Below are 21,375 nucleotides of genomic sequence, written 5' to 3' on the forward strand. Positions count from 1 at the left end.
GTGCCATTGTTTCAGACATAGAACATGATTTGATAATTTGACCTGCAATTTCTCTTTGTTATAGGTTTTCATTATACTATAATTCTCTTACTTTTCTTAATAGTATTACAAATGAACATTTTGTACTTATTTTTTAGATTATTAAAATAATTGGAGAAACTCAGTTACCCAACATTTTTTATATTAGATTAATATCTAATGTCCTAATAATTTGCAAAGTATTGAATCAAAACTTGTTCTAGCCTTTCAGAAGTTAATAGGATAATCAATATTAAACAGAAATTGTTAGAATTCTGTTATTTTTTAAATTTAAACTGACATCCAAGACTTATAATACTAAAGAGTGCAAACAATTTTTTTTATGGTGCTCAAGATTGAACCCAGAGAATTGTGCATGCCAGGCAAGCACTCTACCAATTGAACTATATCCCCAGCCTCAAACAGTTTCTTTTTACAACCAAAATGTAAAGGAAATGTTGAATATTTTTACAGTTGTGGATAAGACAAAATGACTATAATAATAATTATAAAAAGAATAACAGCTTATGTTATTATATAATTACTACTTGACAGGTCTGGTTTTAAGAATTTTATTTGTAAAGGAACATTTTATTGTTCATACTTTGATTTGTAAAGCAACACTTGAGTTAAATTTTATTATCATTGTTTTAAAAAATAGGTGAATTTCAGAACCAAGGACATGGTTTAGTAGGTCAGGCTTTAACAAAGTTCCATTTTAACTTTTTTGCTATTGTGGTTGTTGCAGAATAATCAGCATAAACTGACTTTATCAATGAAGCCAGATGACAAGTATTATGAGAAACAAACACAAATAGAAACAGAAAAACTGAAGCAAAAAGTCGATTCTCTGTCCCCGGAAGACAAGCAACAGATCTATGAAAAAGGTCAGATATTTCGTTGCTTGGTAATTCCCTTTCCTTCATGTAGATCTAGTGAACTGTTTATTAGCTAGATAATAGTTGAAGGCAAGTATTATTTCAACCAACAAATAATCATTGGGCACCTACAGAATTCCTGCTGATGAACTGGGCTCAACTTTGAGATTCAACCCTACATGAAAACTCATGTGATTCACCAGGAAAAGCAGGAATAATTGAAAGTAGCTTTATGAAATTTATTTATTTTACAGATTTTATAAGTACTTTCTGTTTACCAGAATCTGTAAAATGTCAACAAATTTTTTCTTATTGTCACATTATTTAATTAATTGCCAAGTGAACAATATAGATGGTATAAGCTGTAATGTGTTCAGAGAGGCAGGTCACTGTGTGGGCACACAGGACTGTGCTAGCCATGTGGCACCATGAGGGTGTGTGTAGGTTAGACTTGGTCAAGACACAGAAGAGGCTGTACTTTTCACTGGCTTCCTAATTCTTGTGATTTAATAAAGACACACACGGACATTCATCAGCTTCTATTCAAGGCCCTCCTCCATTTGGTTTCCACTTGGCCTCCTCTTCCTCTCTGTATGCCCAACACTCTCCTCCACCCTACCTGCTTGCTTATTAGGAAAATTCAAAGTACAATCCCCAAATTCTGTCATTATACACCTGGTACAGTAGGTAAAAATTTTAAATGCTGCAATTATCAAGTGTAATCAGCATGTGAAATAAGTGAAACTCTTGCACATTTCTGTTGGCAAAGCAAAATGGTACAGCCATTTAAGAAAACAGTTTTATAATTTTTTGGGGGGTAAATTGTAATTTTTTTATTGGAAAACAAATATACAACTTGGAATGGATTTGAGGCAAATTGTGCCATAAGCAGATTTTCTTTAAGTGGCTAAACAAAGTTTAAAAAGCAAGTAACAATAAAAGAAAATGTTTCTGGTACAAGACCAGCAGTACAAAAAAATAGTGTACGAGTACCTGGATAATACACCCGTTTTGCAATAGTGCAACTTTTAAGTACATATTGTTGACTGTCCATAGTCCACGCAGAGTTACAACTCCACACTTCAACAACAACATGCTGACAAGTCCTAAAGAAAACTACTTTTAAAAAAGGCATAACCCAGATGTTCCCTCATTTGACCAACTCCATCTAAAGTTTGGATGTGCAGAAGGGCTTAGATATATCCAGAGTAAGCCACATGCAACATGTTACTTGATCAATTTTCTAAAATAAGGTATCAGGACAATGACAGATAAGGGAAGAAAACATGGAGGAATGAAGTCCTAATTACTATACATGCATATTTTTTTGACAGTAGGGGGAAACCTTTTACAGATAAGTTACAAACAAAGAAAAGGCAAATAAACAATTTTGTACAAGAAATTTAACACATTCTGTACAATGTCTTCACTTTGCTGTCATCATTTGTACAAACTCTTCATAGTTTACTTGACCATCACCATCAATATCTGCTTCCCTGATCATTTCATCAACCTCTTCATCTGTTAACTTCTCTCCAAGGTTTGTCATCACATGGCAAAGTTCTGCTGCACTAATATAGCCATTGCCATCCTTATCAAACACACGGAATGCTTCTCTAATTTCTTCTTCGCTGTCTGTGTCTTTCATTTTTCTTGCCATCATTGTCAGAAATTCAGGGAAGTCAATTGTGCCATTACCATCAGCATCTACTTCATTAATCATGTCCTGTAACTCTGCTTCTGTGGGATTCTGCCCAAGAGACCTCATTACAGTTCCCAATTCCTTTGTTGTTATAGTTCCATCACCATCCTTGTCAAATAGTGAAAAAGCTTCTTTGAATTCTGCAATCTGCTCTTCAGTCAGTTGGTCAGCCATGCTGCAAGCGCTACCGGTTTCCGAGACACAACCACACAACCACTCGGCTCACTCGCTCCACTCGGACTAATTCAACAGTTTTATAATTTTTTACAGTGCTTCACAGTGCTGAAGTTCAGCAGTCTTAGTGCTAGGAATTAACTACAAAGGGCTGAAGACATTTCAAAACTTGAAACATCACAAATTTCCATCAACATATATGTTCATATTAAAAAATATGACTCAATCATAATTTTGTTCTTTTTTATGGCTAACTCAACATGGATGAATCTCATAAGCATTACACTAAGTGAATGAAGTAAATCGGGCACAAGAGAATACATATTGCAAGCTGGGCGTGGTAGCATGTACCTGTAATCCTAGCAGCTCGGGAGGCTGAGGCAGGAGGATTGTGAGTTCAAAGCCAGCCTCAGCAAAAGCAAGGTGCTAAGCAACTCAGTGAGACCCTGTCTCTAAATAAAATACAAAATAGGGCTGGGGATGAGGCTCAGTGGTCAAATTTCCCTGAGTTTGATTCTTGTATACCCCCCACCCCCGTACATGCAAAAAAAAAAAGAATACACATTCAGAGTCCATTTGTATGATGCCCTTAGAAAGGCAGAGCTATAGAGATGGAGCAGATTAATAATTGTTTAGTAAAGCCTATTAAAATTTTTACAACATACACACACATTCCCCCACACACATTAAAGAAAGCAGCTTTGGCTGGGATTATGGGAGCAATTATTTGGCTCATTAGGAGGTATAAGTGTCTCTGGAAAATAATCCCATTTTGATTATGGTAAGATTGCATTTATATAATCTATTAAGGAAAACTTAATGACAACTCGTAACCTTTCTTCTTGACACTTGAGTTCTTGTTAAGACACATCTATTTTAAGCAGTTTGATGATGCTGATTGACAGGTTCTGAGCTTTCACTTTTAATTAAAGCCATAGTAAGTCCATAAGGTAAGTCCATGCTTAAGCAACAGAATATATGTTTCCTAAATTGCTAACACATTTATGGACTAGCCTTTAAGGTCTGCTTTGTTTGAAGAAAGTTTAGTATACTACAGTCTATCCAGTACATTGTAAATGATGCTAATATTACTAAAGTATATTTTTACCTTACCAATTCACTGCCAAGTTCCTTTTAATAGGACACAGTGCTGCTAGTAGTGCATTTAATAGTTATTTCAGGTCAGTAAGTCTTAAAGTATGGACTTCAGTTCCGTGAATTAAAGTTTAATCCATAAATTAACATTAATAGAAAAAAGGTAAATGAGAAATAAATTTATTAAAAACTTTAATCTTGAAAAATTTTAGTGTCTCTTTGTAATGTATTAAGTACTATGCCACAGAGCTTTGATTGGCTGGGAAAAAAGAAAATACTGAATGTTTTTGACACTGAGTACACTCAAAGAAGGAGCAATTGGGTTGTCAGAGTAGTTGCAGAATGTTCTAGAGGAGGTGGGTCTTAGACTATTGGTGAGACTTGGTAAGGAAAGAGGTAAGAGAAGGCTTTTTCATATCACAAACACAGAGTTAAAAATGGAGTAGCATAAGATTGGGAAACTCAACTTGGTCAGGTGAGGGAAGGTCTTAAGGACTGAACTCACAGGGAACCTGGGCTCCTGACAACTCAAGGAGCAGAGATTGTCTGCTCCAGGCCACAGGCCTGAGGAACGGGGAGTGGAGTGTACATTCAACTTTTACTTTATTTTGGGCTCAGCGAAGCCTGTAATTAGTGCATGAGACGGCTCACCTGCTCCCAAGTGCCACGCCTGAGTGGACTGTCAGGTAATCCCATGCTCTCACAGAGGACAAGGGCAGCTGTGTTGTTCCTTTGAAGGTCAGCTCAGCAGTCAGCAGGAGTGTTTTATATTGTGATGTTGAGTTAAACTACTAGCTCAGCACAGCTATCCCTTATAAACCGTGTTTGTGAACAAATTCATTTGTGTATGTGTATGACAGAAAAAAATTCTGGATTTTGTAGATTTTTTTCTTCTCGTGGATGCTGTGGTTCTGTGGAGTAATTCCTCAGGGAGAGAATTCCCTCTGATTAGATGCATGGATCATCAGGCGTAGGGAGCGTATTTTTAAATATTGCTGTCATTTGTGAAATTTATGTGATTATATAAACGTTTTACTAATAGAAGTGAAAATTTAAAAAGAGAACACAAATATTAAAGTTACTACTTTCAGTTCAGCAAAAAGTGGTTATAAAATAAGTTCATTCTATCCAGTATAAAATTTTTAGTTTTAGAGAGGAAACTAAACTTATTGAGCAAAAAAAAAAAAAAAAAAAACCACACTTCCCAATTAAATTTTGTTTTCAAAATAGTTGAGGAATGAGATTTAGAACAAACACCACTTACAAAACAGATATAATGCCTGTGAAATGTTCGATTGGAAATGGCAGATACCTTCCACACCATAGTTATTCACATACTCAGCACTTGGCCTGGGGTTGCTAATTTTGAATGTCAGATAATGAAAAGCAGAGAGGAGATCAGTTGGGTAAAATCTGTTAATTATAGTCCTGAGTGTTTCATTTTCCCTTTTCTTTTTCTTTTTAGGTTTAGAATTACGGAGTCAACAAAGTAAACCTCAAGATGCCTCCTGTCTCCCAGCACTGAAAGTCTCAGACATTGAGCCCTCCATGCCTTTCACCAGCCTGGACGTTGCCTTGTCAGGTCTCGATCAACACTCATATCACTCATGTTTGGGGTGTATGAGTTTCTTGATTAAGTTAAACATCAGTTTTCATAAGAGAAGCAGGGTCACATTTTAGATGTTTTCCAGAAAACATGTGACTGTCTTGCTCTTCAAAAGTCTTGTAAATTGTTCTTTATCTTCAATGGCAGTGGATTTGTTTACTCAGTAGGAATCTGTTTTTTTTTTTTTTTTCCTATGAGTAGGTTAGAAGTGGTCCTGTAATTTGCTGCTTCTGGAAACCTATAAGGCTTTGGGTTATGCTGTGGGTATTAAGTGGTTTTTAAAGGATGTAGGCACCCTTTTGAGTCCTTGGCCAAGCTCTCTTCAGCTGAGCTGTCAGTGTAGGAGAGGGATGAAGAAATGCTGCAGGAAGTGTAGGATCGACTGGAAGGAGAGTTGAGGGCTGCTGGTAGCCTCATGTCTCATCCAAGTGTTTTGCTCTGTGGTCTGTCACTGCTTTTGTGTTCTCAGAGTTACTGAATTTTACTTTGGCTTCTGGTTGGTAGCTTATGAGACACGTGTCTCTGGAATAACATTACCCTGGAAGGTGTGGACGTCGAACTTAGCAGTGGGCATGGTTGGAGCTTACTGATCGGATGCCAGTATTATGCATTAACTTGTACCTCTGGGGATAAGAGTTTAGACTACCTGCACATGTTTTCTTAAAACAACTCAAACTTGCCTCTAATTTTTTAACAGTATTTGTCGTGTTTACCATGTCTGATTTATTTGTACGTGTGCTTATGCATGTGCATGTTGGCATAAGTTCCTTTATTCTGGGGAGTGGGGCTCTTGTCCTACTGATGCTTTAATTCCCATGGTCTTTATTTACCAGTGAACCTCATTAGGTATTCATTAAAAGAACTAGCAAAGACCAGTCAGTCATCAGTGAAGGCTTTAGTCCCTCTTCTGGTTTCAGGAGTTGTGCTAGGTAGGAATACACAAAATGGAATCCACAGCACCTAACCACCAGACTTGGAGGTGCTCCCAGAATGTACTGGGGGATACATGGGGGTACAGCAGAAAAAGTCACAGCTAAAGAGCCAATACAACCTTTGTGGGAAGATGAGCAGCATTTAAAGTCGGTGAAACAGTCAGGTCAGATGTTGCTGGAATGACTTAGTCAAGTCACTATGAATGAAGGGTGGGTTTTAGTAAAGGTGAGTAATGGGCACTAGCATAGTTACATAATCAGATGAGCACAGCTGTTCTTCCATTCTGATTTCTTCAAACATTAGTGTCTGCTTTAGTATCAAAGATCTTTTCTGTTTTGTTTTTGTTTTTTATCATAATGCAAGTACAAAAGGGAACTTCATATAAACTGGAATGAGTGAATAGTATTTTTTTTTTTGTTACTAAGTTTTAGACCTCCATTCTTGAAAAGCATAGCATTATTTCTTAAATATTAAATATGATTAAAATTTTACTGGTTAAAAACGATTACTCACTTTGTTTTTCTAGCTGGAGAGATCCCGGTGCAGTACTGTGCGCAGCCCACAAATGGCCTGGTGTACTTCAGAGCCTTCTCTAGTTTGAACACACTTCCCGAGGAGCTGAGGCCTTATGTGCCCCTCTTTTGCAGTGTCCTTACCAAGTGAGTCTCAGACTTGCAACAAGCACACATTTATGTAACTCACACATCTTTGTGTGTTTTATAAATGTGTATGTTCTGTGTGTTTATATTGTCTTAATAGTAACTACCTTTCAGTGACTCATTATTCAAAGCTTACAATGTTATGGTATACTTTAGAATTTGTTTTCTTGTGGAAATTACATTTTCTTACTATAATATATAGCATTAAAAGTTTATGAAATCTAGGAGAATTAGGTAATACTTGCAAATGGATCATATCAATGCTATTTATCTATTAAGAGTTTAAAAAGGAACAGTTGTGTTTAGTCAGGAAATATAAACAGTACAGTGCAGGACCTAAGCCTAGGTTTGACTTGCAAGAGCATGGTGTGCCTGCTCCTGTGGTTGCTTCTCTGCTGAGCTGACTTTGCAGGTCACTTCATTGTCCTCTGTAAGCAGGTGTCTGAATAGATTGGGAAACACTCAGGAGCACACATGCACTGCTTGCTCTTTTTCTCTGTGCATGTCAGAGGTTGAGGGTGGCAGGATATGCAATAGACAGAGCTGTAGCCTTCCTTTGCTATTCCAGGAAGAATAATCATTGAAGCAGACTGTACTTTGTGGAGGTACAAATGTTTGCATGTACGGAACACTGTGTGGCTGTGGGCACTACACCCTGACTGTGCATCAGGTGAAAAAGGGCCTCCACCTTTTGAAAGTGTCTGCCTTCCTAAGAGCTCCCACTGCTTGTCTTGTAACATTTTAAAATAATACCTCAGAGTTGTCCTCTTGGCTCAGATTATTTCTTGCCTTAGGAGCATTGGTGAGAATGATTCTTTTAGAAGCATCAATGCAAAGAGATATACTGTTTTTCTTTAAAAGTAAAAAGACTTATTTTGGGGATATCTCCCCTCAAGACCACCTATATTTGAACAAATGAAATGTTTCAGAATGTTTTAGAAGCAAATAGAGAGTACTCATCAACTATTTCCAAGCTTAGGCCTGGAAGAGCACATGCAATTCAGACTTTTATCTTCAGTGCTAGCCACTGTCTGCCAGAGTGTGTAGCGGCCTGGATCCTGGAAACCTGAATAAGAGGAACTGGTTTCCACTCTAGAGAGAAGGCACATGAGCAGTCTAGAGAGTGTTAATGCCACAGTGCATTTGGGCTCTATAACCTCGGACATATAATAAAAGGTTTGGAAAGCCATGTTGTGAGTTAGTACAAGAAACTTGTAATTCAAGATGCACAATTTTAAAAGCGATGCAGTGCAGTTGCCTTGGTAATGGAGGAAATACTGCTTTGCCATGACAGGCTGGGCTGTGGCACTCTCAACTACAGAGAACTGGCTCAGCAACTGGAGCTGAAGACGGGAGACATGACTGTGTCTCCCCACGTGCTCCCTGACGAGTCTGACCCGGACACATACGAGCAGGTAGCATTCCGCTTTAGGATCATAGCTGTCCTCAAAGGTTTGATTCTAAAGTGTATTTTTTTTCCTTTTAAATTACGTTATAAGTTCTTACTTGTTTTTTTTTTTTTTCTTTCATGATATAGGGTGTGCTATTTTCCTCTTTCTGCCTGAATCGAAATCTTCCAGACATGATGCACCTGTGGAGTGAAATATTTAACAAGTAACTTTATTTGCAAAACATGTTAATGCTTGAGATGTATCAGAAAGTAACACTGAAATGTTCTAAGAGTAGACTTCACTCAGCATGTCCTTGTTGGGTTTCCTAGCCTGGTTTTACTTGTCATTCCTATGGACCAGAAAAATGCCTGAAGATGTTGAAATAGTCTGAAAACTTACACATAATAAAGGTTTTCATGATATTGAAGGGGGCACAGATGGATCTTCAGGAATTTATTTTGGTTTTCTTTCTCCATAGTCCATCCTTTGAAGAAGACGAACACTTCAAAGTGTTAGTTAAGATGACAGCTCAGGAGCTCTCCAATGGGATCCCAGACTCCGGGCATTTCTATGCAACCCTCAGAGCTAGCAGGACCCTCACGCCTGCAGGGGACTTACAAGAGACCTTCAGTGGCATGAATCAGGTGGGACTTGGGAAGGGATGCTTGTTATTCTGGCTTAGTCACATCTTCTTCCAGAGTTGCTGATGCTTTCTGGTAATAAGTTACTTATGTCAGAGCACTAACTTTATAATTTACAATTCTCATGGGGAGTAATTATTTAACTCATTTTCCTCCTTGTGCAACCTCTACTCTAACACCACCCCACCTCGGCTGGTGATTACCACACACAAGCACAACATTGGCACATGTCTCCTATAGGCTTCTGATATTGAGGGTTTTGCTTTTCAGACTGGGGCTCTGTCTGTGGTCTTGATCATTCTTGTGTTTGATTCTTTTGGTTCAGGTGAGGTTGATGAAGAGAATTGCTGAAATGACAGACATCAAACCAATCCTGAGAAAGTTCCCACGGATCAAGAAACATGTTTTAAACTGTGATAATATGAGGTAGGTTCCTGAATTGTTTCTAAAGAAAGATCTTATTCATTCTATTTTATTGAGTGTGGTTTTTAGATTTTTTCACTTGATATTATATAAATTCATCTTCAAGGAAGAAAGATTATTTGGTATAGGTATAAGTTATAGAATTGATTCTAGACTTAACATTCTAGTGAGCTAAAATCATTTGCTATGGAAATGAAAAGAATTATGTTTTAAGTTCAATAAAAGTTGTGGGAGATGGAGAAGAAAGCAAGCTAATTTAATTCTAGAACTGCAAAGTAGATTTAAGGCAAAGATTTAAAGTTATATTGTTTCCAAAAACAATGTTCCTTAAATAAGGAGATTGTGAAGCTGAATAAAGGTTAATTTGCTCAAGACCAGAATAAAAATGCAGTTTCTTATAAAAACAAAATTACAAGATGGCCAGCTTACTCATGCACATAAAGTTGGCCTTATGCCTTCAGGTTTGAGCATAATTAAATTTTTAAATCCTTAGCAGTTTATTTGCAGCATCTTATTACAGTGACTCTGACTTTGTACTAACTGGTCCCTGGTGTGAAAATGTTCAAGTCCCTGGTTTCACAGACATGGCACCTTTCCGCCGTGGTTCCTGACAGTCAGTGAGCAGATTCTGAGGTCATGCTGTGGGTGGCAGGAGGTGAGGCCTGGCAGTCAGGTGTTCGACAGGGCTGTTGCACGTTCTGGCCCAGTGCTCAGGTGTACACCACAGCCATCCTGGGTGGCTTAACTAGTTGGGTCTTCTGCCTCCTCCTCCATAAAACCCTACTTTGCAGGTTTATCATAAGGAACGAAAGAACTAATATACTCAATTCAATTAGTTAAGTGCCTAAATGTTGTATTAATTTAATTTTACCAGCCATTTAGTTAAAATGGAAAATATATTCTACCAACACACTGTGGAGTTCAAAGAAATTTTATATGTTAGTATTTGTGATTTTTTAGAATTTTGAAAGTTGTATAAAAATATGTTTTGGAAGCATGGTGATTTTTGGTATCTTATAATTTTTTTACTCTAGCAACCAATTTATATTTTCAAATTGATCTGTCTTCTGGATGAGAATTTTTAAAGTTTTGAGTCTTCTGATTACATAAGTCTGAAGACAGTACTGGCAGATCTTAATGTTCTTTGTATTCTCTTTGCTCTCAAGAGCACAGAATTTAGAGTCAACAACTTTTTCTTTACATCTTAATGACTATTTAGTAGATATAACACATTAAAATAAATATGTGAAAGTCTGATAATTTGAAAGCACTGTAGAGAAGTAAGTAAGCTGTATTATTTTTACATTTGATAGTATTTCTTTTTAACATTTAGAATATCGTCTTATACAGAAACATTGTTATTCACTTCATATTTGTGTAATTTATGCAAAATGTGAAGAATCAGTAAAAGTGTTTTATCTTTTATAATAATGGCTTACTGTACATAATTTTTTAATCAGATGTTCAGTGAATGCTACTCCTCAACAGATGTCTCAGGCAGAAAAAGAGGTAGAAAAGTTCATCAGAAGTCTTGGTCGAAGCAAAAAGGAACGGAAGCCTGTCCGCCCACATGTGGTTGAGGTAACACCCTGGTCATAAAGCTGGTGGTCACTGGGCATCTAGCAGGCACCAGGAGTCAGTCTCAGTTTTTATATATATATATTAATCATTTAACTCTAAAACCATTCAATGTAAAGAAACTGAAGAGGTATCCATAGCTTTTCTCGCACTGACCAAGTTAAAGAAATTCATGCCCTGTCGTCTGCCCTCCATCCTGTGTTCACCTGCTGTTCCTGTGTCTTGTAGCAAACAGTCCCCTGACAAGGAAAGGCAGAAACTGGTTTGGAATATGGCCATAAAAATAGCTGAAAACAATTATCTGATGAAGTCTTTCTCCCATTGTTAGGCTTTGGAAGAAAAAGATTGTTAAAAAAATTCTTTTGCTGTGACTCAATAGTTCATGGATTTTTATCTAAAGCAATATCAATCATTAATAACCTGATCAATCTGATCAGTTTACAAAGGTGGTTTTAGTCTGATTCACCATGATCAGTGAGAGGCCTTATTTCACACTGGAGGGTGTTGAGAATTGGAGGATTTTGCAGGAATGATTTCTTCTTTGTCTGTTGATGTTCACGTCCTTTCTTCCATTTGTGCCCTGGTTCCCTGGCTGCCCCTTGTCTCACTAGCTTCTCTACCTCACCTATGAGAGACTGTGTGGGGGCAGCTTCCTGTTGCTTTGTGACTCTCCCCACAGCCTATTCAAGTTATACACCCTCTTGTCCTGGATGCAGCTTTATGACTAGAAAATGCAAAAAGAAGAAAAGAAAGCTTAAAATATTTTTCATTGTGATGTACAACAAGGGCTTTTTTTCATTGACTATCTGAAAAAATTCTATAAGTTCATTTCTTTTAAATGTCTAAATATTTGTGAGAGTTAAAAATAGATCTCTCCTGATACTTATCAGCTCTGTGAGTTTTACACATCTCTACCATATCTCTTTTGTGTGAGTTTTGGGTTTTTCTAATTTCTACTGGAAATGTTTTTCTTTCAGAAACCTGCACACAGTGGGTCTGGTGAAAGAGCACGTGGAAATGGTTCCCAGATCATAAGAAAGCTGATCACAGTAAGTGGCCACAGGCCCTTGACTCCAGAGTGAACCCTACTGGTCGCTTCGCATGGGTGTCCTTTTACCCTCAGAGTGGGAGTGCTCCTCTGGGCCTCATCTGCATCCTGCTGGGCTGGGCTGTGTCCTTAGAATTGTTAGTTGTATTTGGTCATTACTACTCTGAGCCTTGTCCCTTAGAAACTGCCCAGTGAGGGCCCTGTTCCTGGATAGGGGTGTGGCTAGGAGGACACAGACTCCTCCCTTTCCTCACAGCTTCCTGTAGCTCATGGTGCTTGATCAGCAGTGTGCCCTTAGTTAGGAAGTCCGATTGATCCTTCCTACCCATTCAGCTTTTGCGGTGAAGCCATTGGGCTTTGTTCATCACAGGATGGCAGTTTAACATGCTCCCAAAGAACCAGCTATGATAGAAATGATGTGCAATGGGGTGTTTATAGTTTAGTGGTGACACTGTATTTTAAAGCATCACAGCAAGTGTGGAATATTTCATGTTAGTTTTAAAGTCATAGGTTGTGTGGAGTGAAGTAATTGTGGTTCCTTGCTCTTAAGTAGGAGCATGCCATGAGTGACTCCCTCAGGGAAGTTATAGTACCTGTTGGCTGTGTTAGCTGCTGCAGCCTGGCATGACCCAGCTCCTTTGTCCCTCAGGATCCCACTTTCAAACCCTGCCAGATAAAGACGCATTTCCAGCTGCCGTTCCCAGTCTATTATGTGGGCGAGTGTATCAGGACTGTCCCCTATGTGCATCCAGATCACGCCAGGTAGGTGGACCTTGAGTTCTGTGCTTTAAGAACAGCACTTGTTGAGCATGTCTTGAAAGAAAGGCCTGTCTTGTCAAGCAGTTTTCATACTGACTTTGAGCACTGCCACCTGAGGGGATCTGTCTGCTGGCTATGCCCAGTTGGCAAGAACTCCTGTGGAGAAAATGCAAAGTGTGCACCTTGAGGGGTCTGTACACAGCCCAACAATATGCCTATGTTAAATTTTAAAAAATCATTATATTTATTTATGAAAATGTATTATAATTAGGCATAATAGTGCAACTGATTATGCTGTATCCCTATATGCCCATGATATGATTTGCTCAGTCTCATTCCACAGTATCTCTGCTTTCCCTCTGTTCCTTCCTCCTCCTCATCCCCTTGCTCTACTCTGCTGGTCTCCCTTCTATTATATATATATTTTTTTTTTGTAATTAGTGCAGTATGGTGTATATAAAAGTGGGATTCATTATATTCATACAAGAAAATTGCATAATTTGATTTCTTTCCTCAGTGTTTTCCCTATCCCTTCCTCCCTCCCTTTCCATCTCATTCCTCTGCTCTCGTCTCCCTTCTGTTTCTGTCATATCCCATTTTTATGCCTTTTTTCTTTTCTTCTCCCTAGTTTCCATGTCCAAGAGAAAACATTCTTTAACTCTGGCTTATTTCAGTTAGCCTGATGTTCTCTAGTTCATCCATTTACCAGCAAATGACCTAACTTTATTCTTTGTGGCTGGCTGTGTAGTTCCATTGTATATACGTGTATGTATACATTATTTTCTTTATCCATTCATCAGTTGACAGATACCTAGACTGGTTCTATAACTTGGCTGTTGTAATTGTGCTACTGTAAACATTGGTAAACATGTATTACTATAGGATGCTGATTTTAGTTCTTTAGGATAAATACAAGGAGTGGGATAGCTGGGCCATATACTAGCTCTATTCCTAGTGTTTTGAGCAATCTCCATACTGCTTTCCAGAGTAGTGGTAGTCATCTGCAGTCCTACCAGTAATATGCAAATGCATCTTTTCCCCACATTCTCATCAGGATTTGTTATTTGTATTCTTCATGGCTGCCATGCTAATTGGAGTGAGATGAACAGCTCAGTGTAGTTTTGATTTCCATTTCCCCGGTTGCTAGAGATGTTAAGCATTTTTGCATGTATCTGTTGCCCATTGTATTTCTTCTTCTGAGAAATGCCTGTTTAGATCATTTGTCCATTTGCTGATTGGGTTATTTTCTTTTTGATGTTAGTTTTTTGAGTTCATATATATTCTGGATATTAATCCCCTTTTGGAATAGCAGAAAAAATTTTCTCCCATTCTGTGGGCTCTCTCTATATGCCCTTGTTTCCTTTGCTGTGCAGGAGTCTTTTTAATTGGATGCCATCCCACATATTGATTCTTGGTTTTATTTCTTGAGCTCTAGGAGCTGACATTTAGTGCTGCTACGATGAAGTGGTGAACCTATGTTCTCTTTTAGCAGTCGCACTGCTTCTGGTCTAATTCCTGGGTCTTTGATACACTTTGACTTGACTTTTATGCAGAATAAGATCCTCAGCACCACATACAAACAAAGATGTTGTGTCCGCCGAGAACTAAAAAATAAATATTAAAAAATTCTCTCTCTCTCTCTCTCTCCCTCCCCCTCTCCCTCTCTCCCTCTCTCCTCTCTCACTCATTCTTTATATCCCTTCAGTATTCCTGTAAAAATGCTAACATTTACAGATCTAAATGAACTCCTTTCAAAATGCCCAACTTAGTCTCCTTATCTGTAGGTAAAAATTGCATAAGTGAAGGCTTGAAGCTTTAGGATAAATGTGGCAGATGGAACCTGTGTGTTTATATTTGAACCCTCTAGTAACTCTGCAAAGTGTCAGCAGAGTCTTAAAAAGCATAAAGCCACAAAGTAGAAGGCATGGAGATGGGGTGGCAGAGAGCATGCAGGGGCTTCAGGAAAACTTAGAAAGCAGGAATGCGGATGAGCAGGGACCATGTGACTCAGGGAAGCTGCAGAGGGCAAGGGCAAGGAGAAAGCCAATTGCCCAGCAAAGCAGAGAGGGCAGGAAACACGCACCCCCACAAGGAGGCTTCGGGGTGATAGAAGCAGGGGTGCATATTTCCAGGTCCCTCTGGGTAGTTAGATTCCCCACTCTGCCTGCCCAAGTGGAAAGCTTAGGCCAGCTCTGGGACAAGTGACCAGGTGGACAAGAGGGATTGTGTTCCGTGGAGGTGTCAGTGACAGGTGCATGGGAGCCCAGCAGATGAATGAGTGTCTCTGGAGGCTGAGAAAGAACAGGGAATGGGTTCAAAGTAAAAATGCCTTGTGTATCTCAACTGTGTTTTCAGTGTTTACATGTTAGTAGAAAATGAATATTTGTATATATGTTTCTACTATTCAGCAGGAAAATGTAAATGTAAAACACTTAAAAGTTGTAAGAAGCTAATTTTTATATTTTATAATTTTCAACAAGTGAACATGTATTTTTACCTAATAGTAAATAATTGAATATCTCAGGAAAAGATAATAGAGATGGATAAAGACTGCAGTCCTGATGCCAGGGTGGAAGCTCTGTTCTCCAGGGCCTGTCTGTCCTACCTATGCTGTTGCTCAGTCAGGGGACGAGCTAGCACTGGCGCTGAGTGGTGCCACCCCTCACACACCAGATCTCCCCTGGACTCAGGAGATACTAGGTGACGTCTCCACCACAGTCTTTCAGGAATGGGGTCATGTCCACTCCTTCATTTTCTATCTGGCTTGTTTCAGCCTCTGTGTTCTAGAAGACCACAGTCAGTGGTAGTAGAGATCTGGGACCTAGTGTCACCACAGTATAAGTAACAGGCCTGGGCTGTTGCCACGGACTTCCCAGTTGTGGCTCCCTTCCACAACATCATTGTTCCGTTTGATCTTTTGCCATGTTAATATGCTGTCTAAAATCTTTTCCTCTCTCAGGGGGCCAACTGTTATCATTCACAGTGGAAGCCATCAGAAAGTTAGTCTTTAATAAAAATGTGCTCTACTGGAATATGCATGTTTTTTAATAGATATAAATCTATATAAATCTATTCAGTTTTCCATATAGTGATGTGAGACATTTAATTAAATGATCATTTGTACATTTGCCTTTACAATAATTATTTATTATTATTCTGTTGCTCCACCCATCAATTTTGAAAGCTTTGGCTGCAAAATAATGACCTTTTTTGCTTTTTATAAATTTTAGTTCTCCAATTGGTATGGAGAATTAAGGTGTTCCCACATATTTTAAGTAAATTACATTCTTTCCTTGTATTTTTTATGCTGTGAGTATATAATTTTCCTTTTCTTAATGTGGATATATTTGAATGATTTGGGACTTGTGTTTAATATTTTAATATATGATGATGGGAGTTTTTGTGAAAACAATCCTCTCCTTATCACTTTCTCATCACTTTGTTAACTTATTTTTTTGGCCATTGTCTTATGATTTTTCTTTAGCTTTTATATATTTTAGTTCATATAATCTAATGATTTTCTGGAAGTATGCAAAAAACTTAAACAATCAAAAAATAAATAAAATTGGTAAAAAAAAATGAATAGCTTCTTCTTACTGTATGAGACTTTTAAAATGCCACATATGTATATAGTAAGTTAAGCTATGTAGAAGTCTTTTGAAGAAAAGTCTATTCCATCTCTACAATCTCTCTGGTCCAAACTCTGACTCAAGGGAACTATTCGAAATTGTTCTTCCTCACATTCTTACATTTTGTTCATTACATAAAAGAAAAAAAAAAGTGGGACCGTAATGTGGACCTGTCATTGGTTTTTGGTTCCAGAAGTCCCTGCAGATACCATACATGGATGCTCACATTCAATGCATGAAGTAGTGTAGTATTTTGCTTACAATTCTTCCTGTATACTTTAAATCATGGCTCAGTTACTTAGTATACTTAATACAATGTGAATGCTGTTCAGATAGCTGCTCCACTGTAGTGTTTGGGGAATAATGACTAGAAAAAATGTGAACTGCATGTTTGTTGCAGATACTTTTTTTGTTGCTGTTAATTATTTCTAATCTGTGGAGCTGGGGTTGTGGCTCAGTTGTAGAGTTCTTGCCTTCCACGTGTGAGGCGCTGGATTCGATCTTCAGCACCACATCAAAATAAATAAGTAAATAAAATCAAGATATTGTGTACATCCACAACTAAAAAAAGTTTAAAAAAAATATTTGATCTGTGCTTGATTAAACCCATCCGTGAATGCTACAGAGAGCCAACTATATGTTACTTAGTTTTCTTTTCACTTAATTATACTCTAGACATCTCTTCAGATTATATTTCAGGTAGTACTTTCTTTTAGCCATGTTGTTTTTAACTTGCATCATTTAATACATTAATTCCAGCCTGAGGATCCTTGCACGTGTGATGACGGCTAAATTCTTGCATACAGAAATTCGAGAAAAAGGGGGTGCTTATGGTGGAGGTGCCAAACTCAACTATAATGGAATTTTCACTTTTTACTCTTACAGGTGAGTTGTCTTTTCACCACATCTCATGTATGAACACACATACTTCATTTCACTTCTAGTACTTGGCTGTATTAATTACCAGTGTAATTATATATCATCTTGTATATAGGAGTGACTGTCACCTCACCACACCCAACAGTACCCTTGGTGTTGCAAGGACCAGGGATAGGATCCTCGTTTGCTAATTGTCACATTAGCGACCTGAGAGCCTTCTGAGCCCCTGTCAATGGTAGAGGCCTAAAGGAGATCTGTTTGAGGTTTTCAGAGACCTAAGACTGTTACCCTTTTTGTGGTGTAATTCTAAACTTCTCGAGGCCCTGCTGCCTGAAGAAGGCATGTGCCAGAATACCCTGAGAGTGAGTCATCTGGTGTCATTCTGATACAGTTCTCCTATCCCTCCTCCTTCGAGTTGTCACCCACTGCTGCTGTACCTAGATGAGGGGTGAAAACAGCCCACAGGCCTTCCCCTCACATTCCCCAGAAGTTGCCTTCAGAACCATGATGGTGGGCAGAAAGGACTGGAAGTCTTTCCACTCAGATACAAGGAAATATCTTGATAATTGTCCAACCTTTGGGCAAATTCTAGACAGTATTCTGAGTTTATCTTGTGGAAGTATTTTTGTTTAACCTTGAACTTTTCCACCAGTCTCCTGTAATGTCATTGTGATTCAGACTTCCCTTCTTCCATGTGACTTCCTCTCCTGATAGAATCACAAAAGAGCATTTTAAAATAATTTGTCAATAAAATTAGGCAGGTAGACTGTGTCACCAAATATAAGGAGTTTGTCATGAGGTTGTTGTGGTCAGATTTAACCTTCTGCAGAATATAATTGCTCTGTTAGTGTGGTGTTTGGAATACGACATATTAAAAGTAGAACTGTTAACAAATAGAAAATGTCGATGAACTCTTACATGTGATTTTCATTACTTTTTCCATTGGTAAAATCCTTCAGTATTTAACTGTGGTTTTCCAGGGATCCAAATTCAATAGAAACACTCCAGTCTTTTGAGAAGGCTATCGATTGGGCTAAATCTGGAAAATTCACAGAGCAGGACATTGATGAAGCCAAACTCTCTGTTTTCTCTGCTGTAGATGCTCCTGTTGCTCCTTCAGACAAAGGTAATTTGAGTAAATAATGAAATCCTTGATGTGTGTTATTGCCAGCTAAAACTCAAGTTTTCTGAGTACTTCCTTCTTGGCATGTGGGGACCACAGGCAGCAACTCCGTCTTGTTTTTTCCCATCTCTATCCTTTTTCCTTTGTGATATGGTTTTCATATTTAACAACCTAAACAGTGACCTCGAAGTCATGCTTCCTGACAGCAAGTCAAGAACATGTTAATGATTTACTTCAAATGAATGGAAACATACAGTGAGGTCAAATTGCTGACCCAGTAAAACACCTTGCATTAGAGTTGAATATTTTTGACTTGACATGAGAACAGCCACTTCATCATGTAGTGCAATTTTGTTTTACCAGTTTTACCAGTCATAGGTGATCCTTACTCTTTATCCACACTCCAAAAGTGGGACTCTGTAGGAGAGGTGAGCATGGCTCTGTGGTAAGTAGAGGTCAAAGTTTGACCTCTCTGGGCCATGCAGATACCTGTTTGAAATACATCAATAAAGTAACCTCAGTGTCCCTGCCCAGTTGTGAACACAGAGGCCCCCACCTGAGCCATACCCAGCTAGCTCCTCCATCTGTACCTGTGGTTTTCCTTTCAGGAATGGACCACTTCTTGTTGGGTCTTTCAGATGAGATGAAACAGGCACACAGGGAGCAGCTCTTTGCCGTCAGCCATGATAAGCTGGTTGCCGTGAGCAATGAGTGAGTATGCGCGCTGTGGTATGATGTGTCCAGTTAGTGAAATTCAGAAATGTGAAGACTTTCTGTTGACTTGGAGAATGTATGTGATGTAGAAAATAGTCCAGATTTACTGTTTTCCTTTCAGATACCTTGGCATTGGGAAGAGCACACATGGATTGGCTATACTTGGACCAGAGATTGCAAAAATTGCTAAGGACCCCTCATGGATAATAAGATAACTGGTCTCAAGTATTTTTGACTGGACTCTGGAACTCATTTGAACCTACATGTGTATAGGCTCTTAAAACTGAAGCCTCTGAGCCAGATTTAACTTGGAAGACCAGAAATGTTACTGCTTTTTCCAAAAATCATGTTGTTTTTAAAATTTGGCCAAAAGTACTCACTGGCAAGTTGAAGTATGAGGGAAATAGGTCATCATGAAGAAATTGAAGTGATTATACAAATGAGAATTTTTAAACTTATTAATCCTAAAACATTTATTTTAAAAATAAAAGGCAACTTTGACCTACCTGTTTGTCATTATTTTAAATGACATTTTGCTAAAATTGAACACTGTAAACCTTCATTAAAAATTGATGAATAAGTGACAAGGGTATTCCAGCATCTGTCTGCTTGGTACGATCACACCGTGGACCAGCGGAAAAGTCAGCCCCACACATGTGAGTCAAACAGGGCAGCCCTAGGGGAGTCCAGCTCAAGAAAAAGTCATGTTCTATTAAGAAGTGTTAAACTGACTTTTTCCTACTGTCTTTACTGGAACAGAACACTTCTCAGGACCAGCTTGCCTCTATTGTTTTATCCTCAGATTTTGCAAACAGAACTTACTAAGTCGCTCCTTCCCTTCCCTCTGTGAACTCTTTCCCCCGTTATTTTCTCAGCAGTTGTGTGGGCAGAGCTCAGTTATTTATCTGGTGCTCGTACATTGCCTCCTGTAGACTAGACTCATGTGTGGACTGAAGAGGAGGCAGAAATGCTTTTTCCTAGTGACTCATCAGTTCGGTGGGATTATCCTCATGCCTGTGGACTGACCTTCCAGCAGCCCCTGAAAACCCTCTGAAGAGTTCCGACCTAGGCCCACCCAGAAGCACGGCTGTTGTGGTCTACAGGACATACTGGGAATCAGATTCTTCGTAACAAATCCCTTTGTGGTTTAATGTGCAACTAGGATTCAAATAGAGTATATGATAGCTTACACTTAAGGCATTTGTTCATATATTTCTTTTTTTTTTTTTCTTTCTTTCTTTCTTTCTTTCTTTTTTTTTTTATTCTGCACCTTGTCTCACTTTGAAGAGAGACTAAGAGCTTGGAGTTAACCTACCCACTACATGGTGTGTCAGAGCCAGGCCCAGGCTGATTTCAGCATGTAATGACACAGTTGCTATTTAGATGACTTTGTGCTTATGTATTTCAATGATTCTCTACATTTTGCTAGTCTCTGCCCAGAAAACTGCTGAGGAATCCTTTAGTGACCACCCGCAGATCTTGTTTTAAATTTAAGAAAATAAACAGTGCTCTTAAGGGTTTCAGTCACAGGTTTAATTCCACTAGACAGACACATTTTGAAGCATGAGATAGAATACAAGGGGGAGGAGACAACTCACTGGAATGGGTAGGGGTTCATGTCGAAGATGACTGGGATAAGATGACACTGGTAACTGATGCTTTCTGATTAGCTGTTACTGCCAACAATACTTGCATAAAGTGCCGATAAATAACTTAAATGTTACAAAAAGATGGTCCCGGTAAGTTCCAGGCCTCACTGGACACGTCATTTTGGTGGTCAGCACAGCACTCAGATGGCCGCAGGTTCCCCTTGAGTATTCTGGTCTTGCACAGGCTCCAGCTGACCAGAGTCAGACACGTCAAAGCTTGCCTTGTACTTGGCCAAGATCTTCATAAGAGGCCGCAGTTTCAGCCACCATTGTTCTTTGGGAATCCTGTGCCTAGGAAGGAAGAGAAGACAGTGCCACCTTCCCTGCTGGAAGACAATCTGGCTGCAGCTAAGCCAAAGGAGACTTGTCAAAAAAGGTGGGTTTATGGAGTCACCTGACTAAACTTTGGATGATAAAGCCAGTTTTCACAGATCAAATGAAAATATTATTTTTGTATTTCTAAAAGTTCTGCCCTG

At 38.7% G+C, this 21,375-nt stretch overlaps 2 protein-coding genes and 1 pseudogene across 4 annotated transcripts in view; 1 reads left to right on the plus strand and 2 right to left on the minus strand.

Annotated features, from left to right (window-relative positions):
* Nucleotides 1-19,781, plus strand: part of Pitrm1 (pitrilysin metallopeptidase 1) — a 34,562-nt gene extending 14,781 nt beyond the window's left edge. For both annotated transcript variants that reach the window (XM_026412985.2, XM_026412994.2), the window contains exons 14-27: nt 767-905; nt 5,333-5,449; nt 6,933-7,065; nt 8,360-8,480; nt 8,603-8,679; nt 8,935-9,100; nt 9,423-9,523; nt 10,981-11,101; nt 12,076-12,147; nt 12,796-12,908; nt 17,294-17,419; nt 18,394-18,539; nt 19,145-19,247; nt 19,372-19,781. In XM_026412985.2, the coding sequence (XP_026268770.1) occupies nt 767-905; nt 5,333-5,449; nt 6,933-7,065; nt 8,360-8,480; nt 8,603-8,679; nt 8,935-9,100; nt 9,423-9,523; nt 10,981-11,101; nt 12,076-12,147; nt 12,796-12,908; nt 17,294-17,419; nt 18,394-18,539; nt 19,145-19,247; nt 19,372-19,465 (1,629 nt within the window). In that variant the 3' untranslated portion in view covers nt 19,466-19,781. The remainder of the gene's footprint in view (nt 1-766; nt 906-5,332; nt 5,450-6,932; nt 7,066-8,359; nt 8,481-8,602; nt 8,680-8,934; nt 9,101-9,422; nt 9,524-10,980; nt 11,102-12,075; nt 12,148-12,795; nt 12,909-17,293; nt 17,420-18,393; nt 18,540-19,144; nt 19,248-19,371) is intronic.
* LOC144256889 (calmodulin-1 pseudogene) lies at nt 2,200-2,834 on the minus strand (annotated as a pseudogene).
* A 1,005-nt stretch (nt 19,782-20,786) lies between the features above and the next one.
* Nucleotides 20,787-21,375, minus strand: part of Pfkp (phosphofructokinase, platelet) — a 55,895-nt gene continuing 55,306 nt past the window's right edge. For both annotated transcript variants that reach the window (XM_026412639.2, XM_077802317.1), the window contains one exon: nt 20,787-21,190. In XM_026412639.2, the coding sequence (XP_026268424.1) occupies nt 21,040-21,190 (151 nt within the window). In that variant the 3' untranslated portion in view covers nt 20,787-21,039. The remainder of the gene's footprint in view (nt 21,191-21,375) is intronic.

This window comes from Urocitellus parryii, chromosome 9, assembly GCF_045843805.1.
Source record: "Urocitellus parryii isolate mUroPar1 chromosome 9, mUroPar1.hap1, whole genome shotgun sequence".
Lineage (NCBI taxonomy): Eukaryota > Metazoa > Chordata > Mammalia > Rodentia > Sciuridae > Urocitellus > Urocitellus parryii.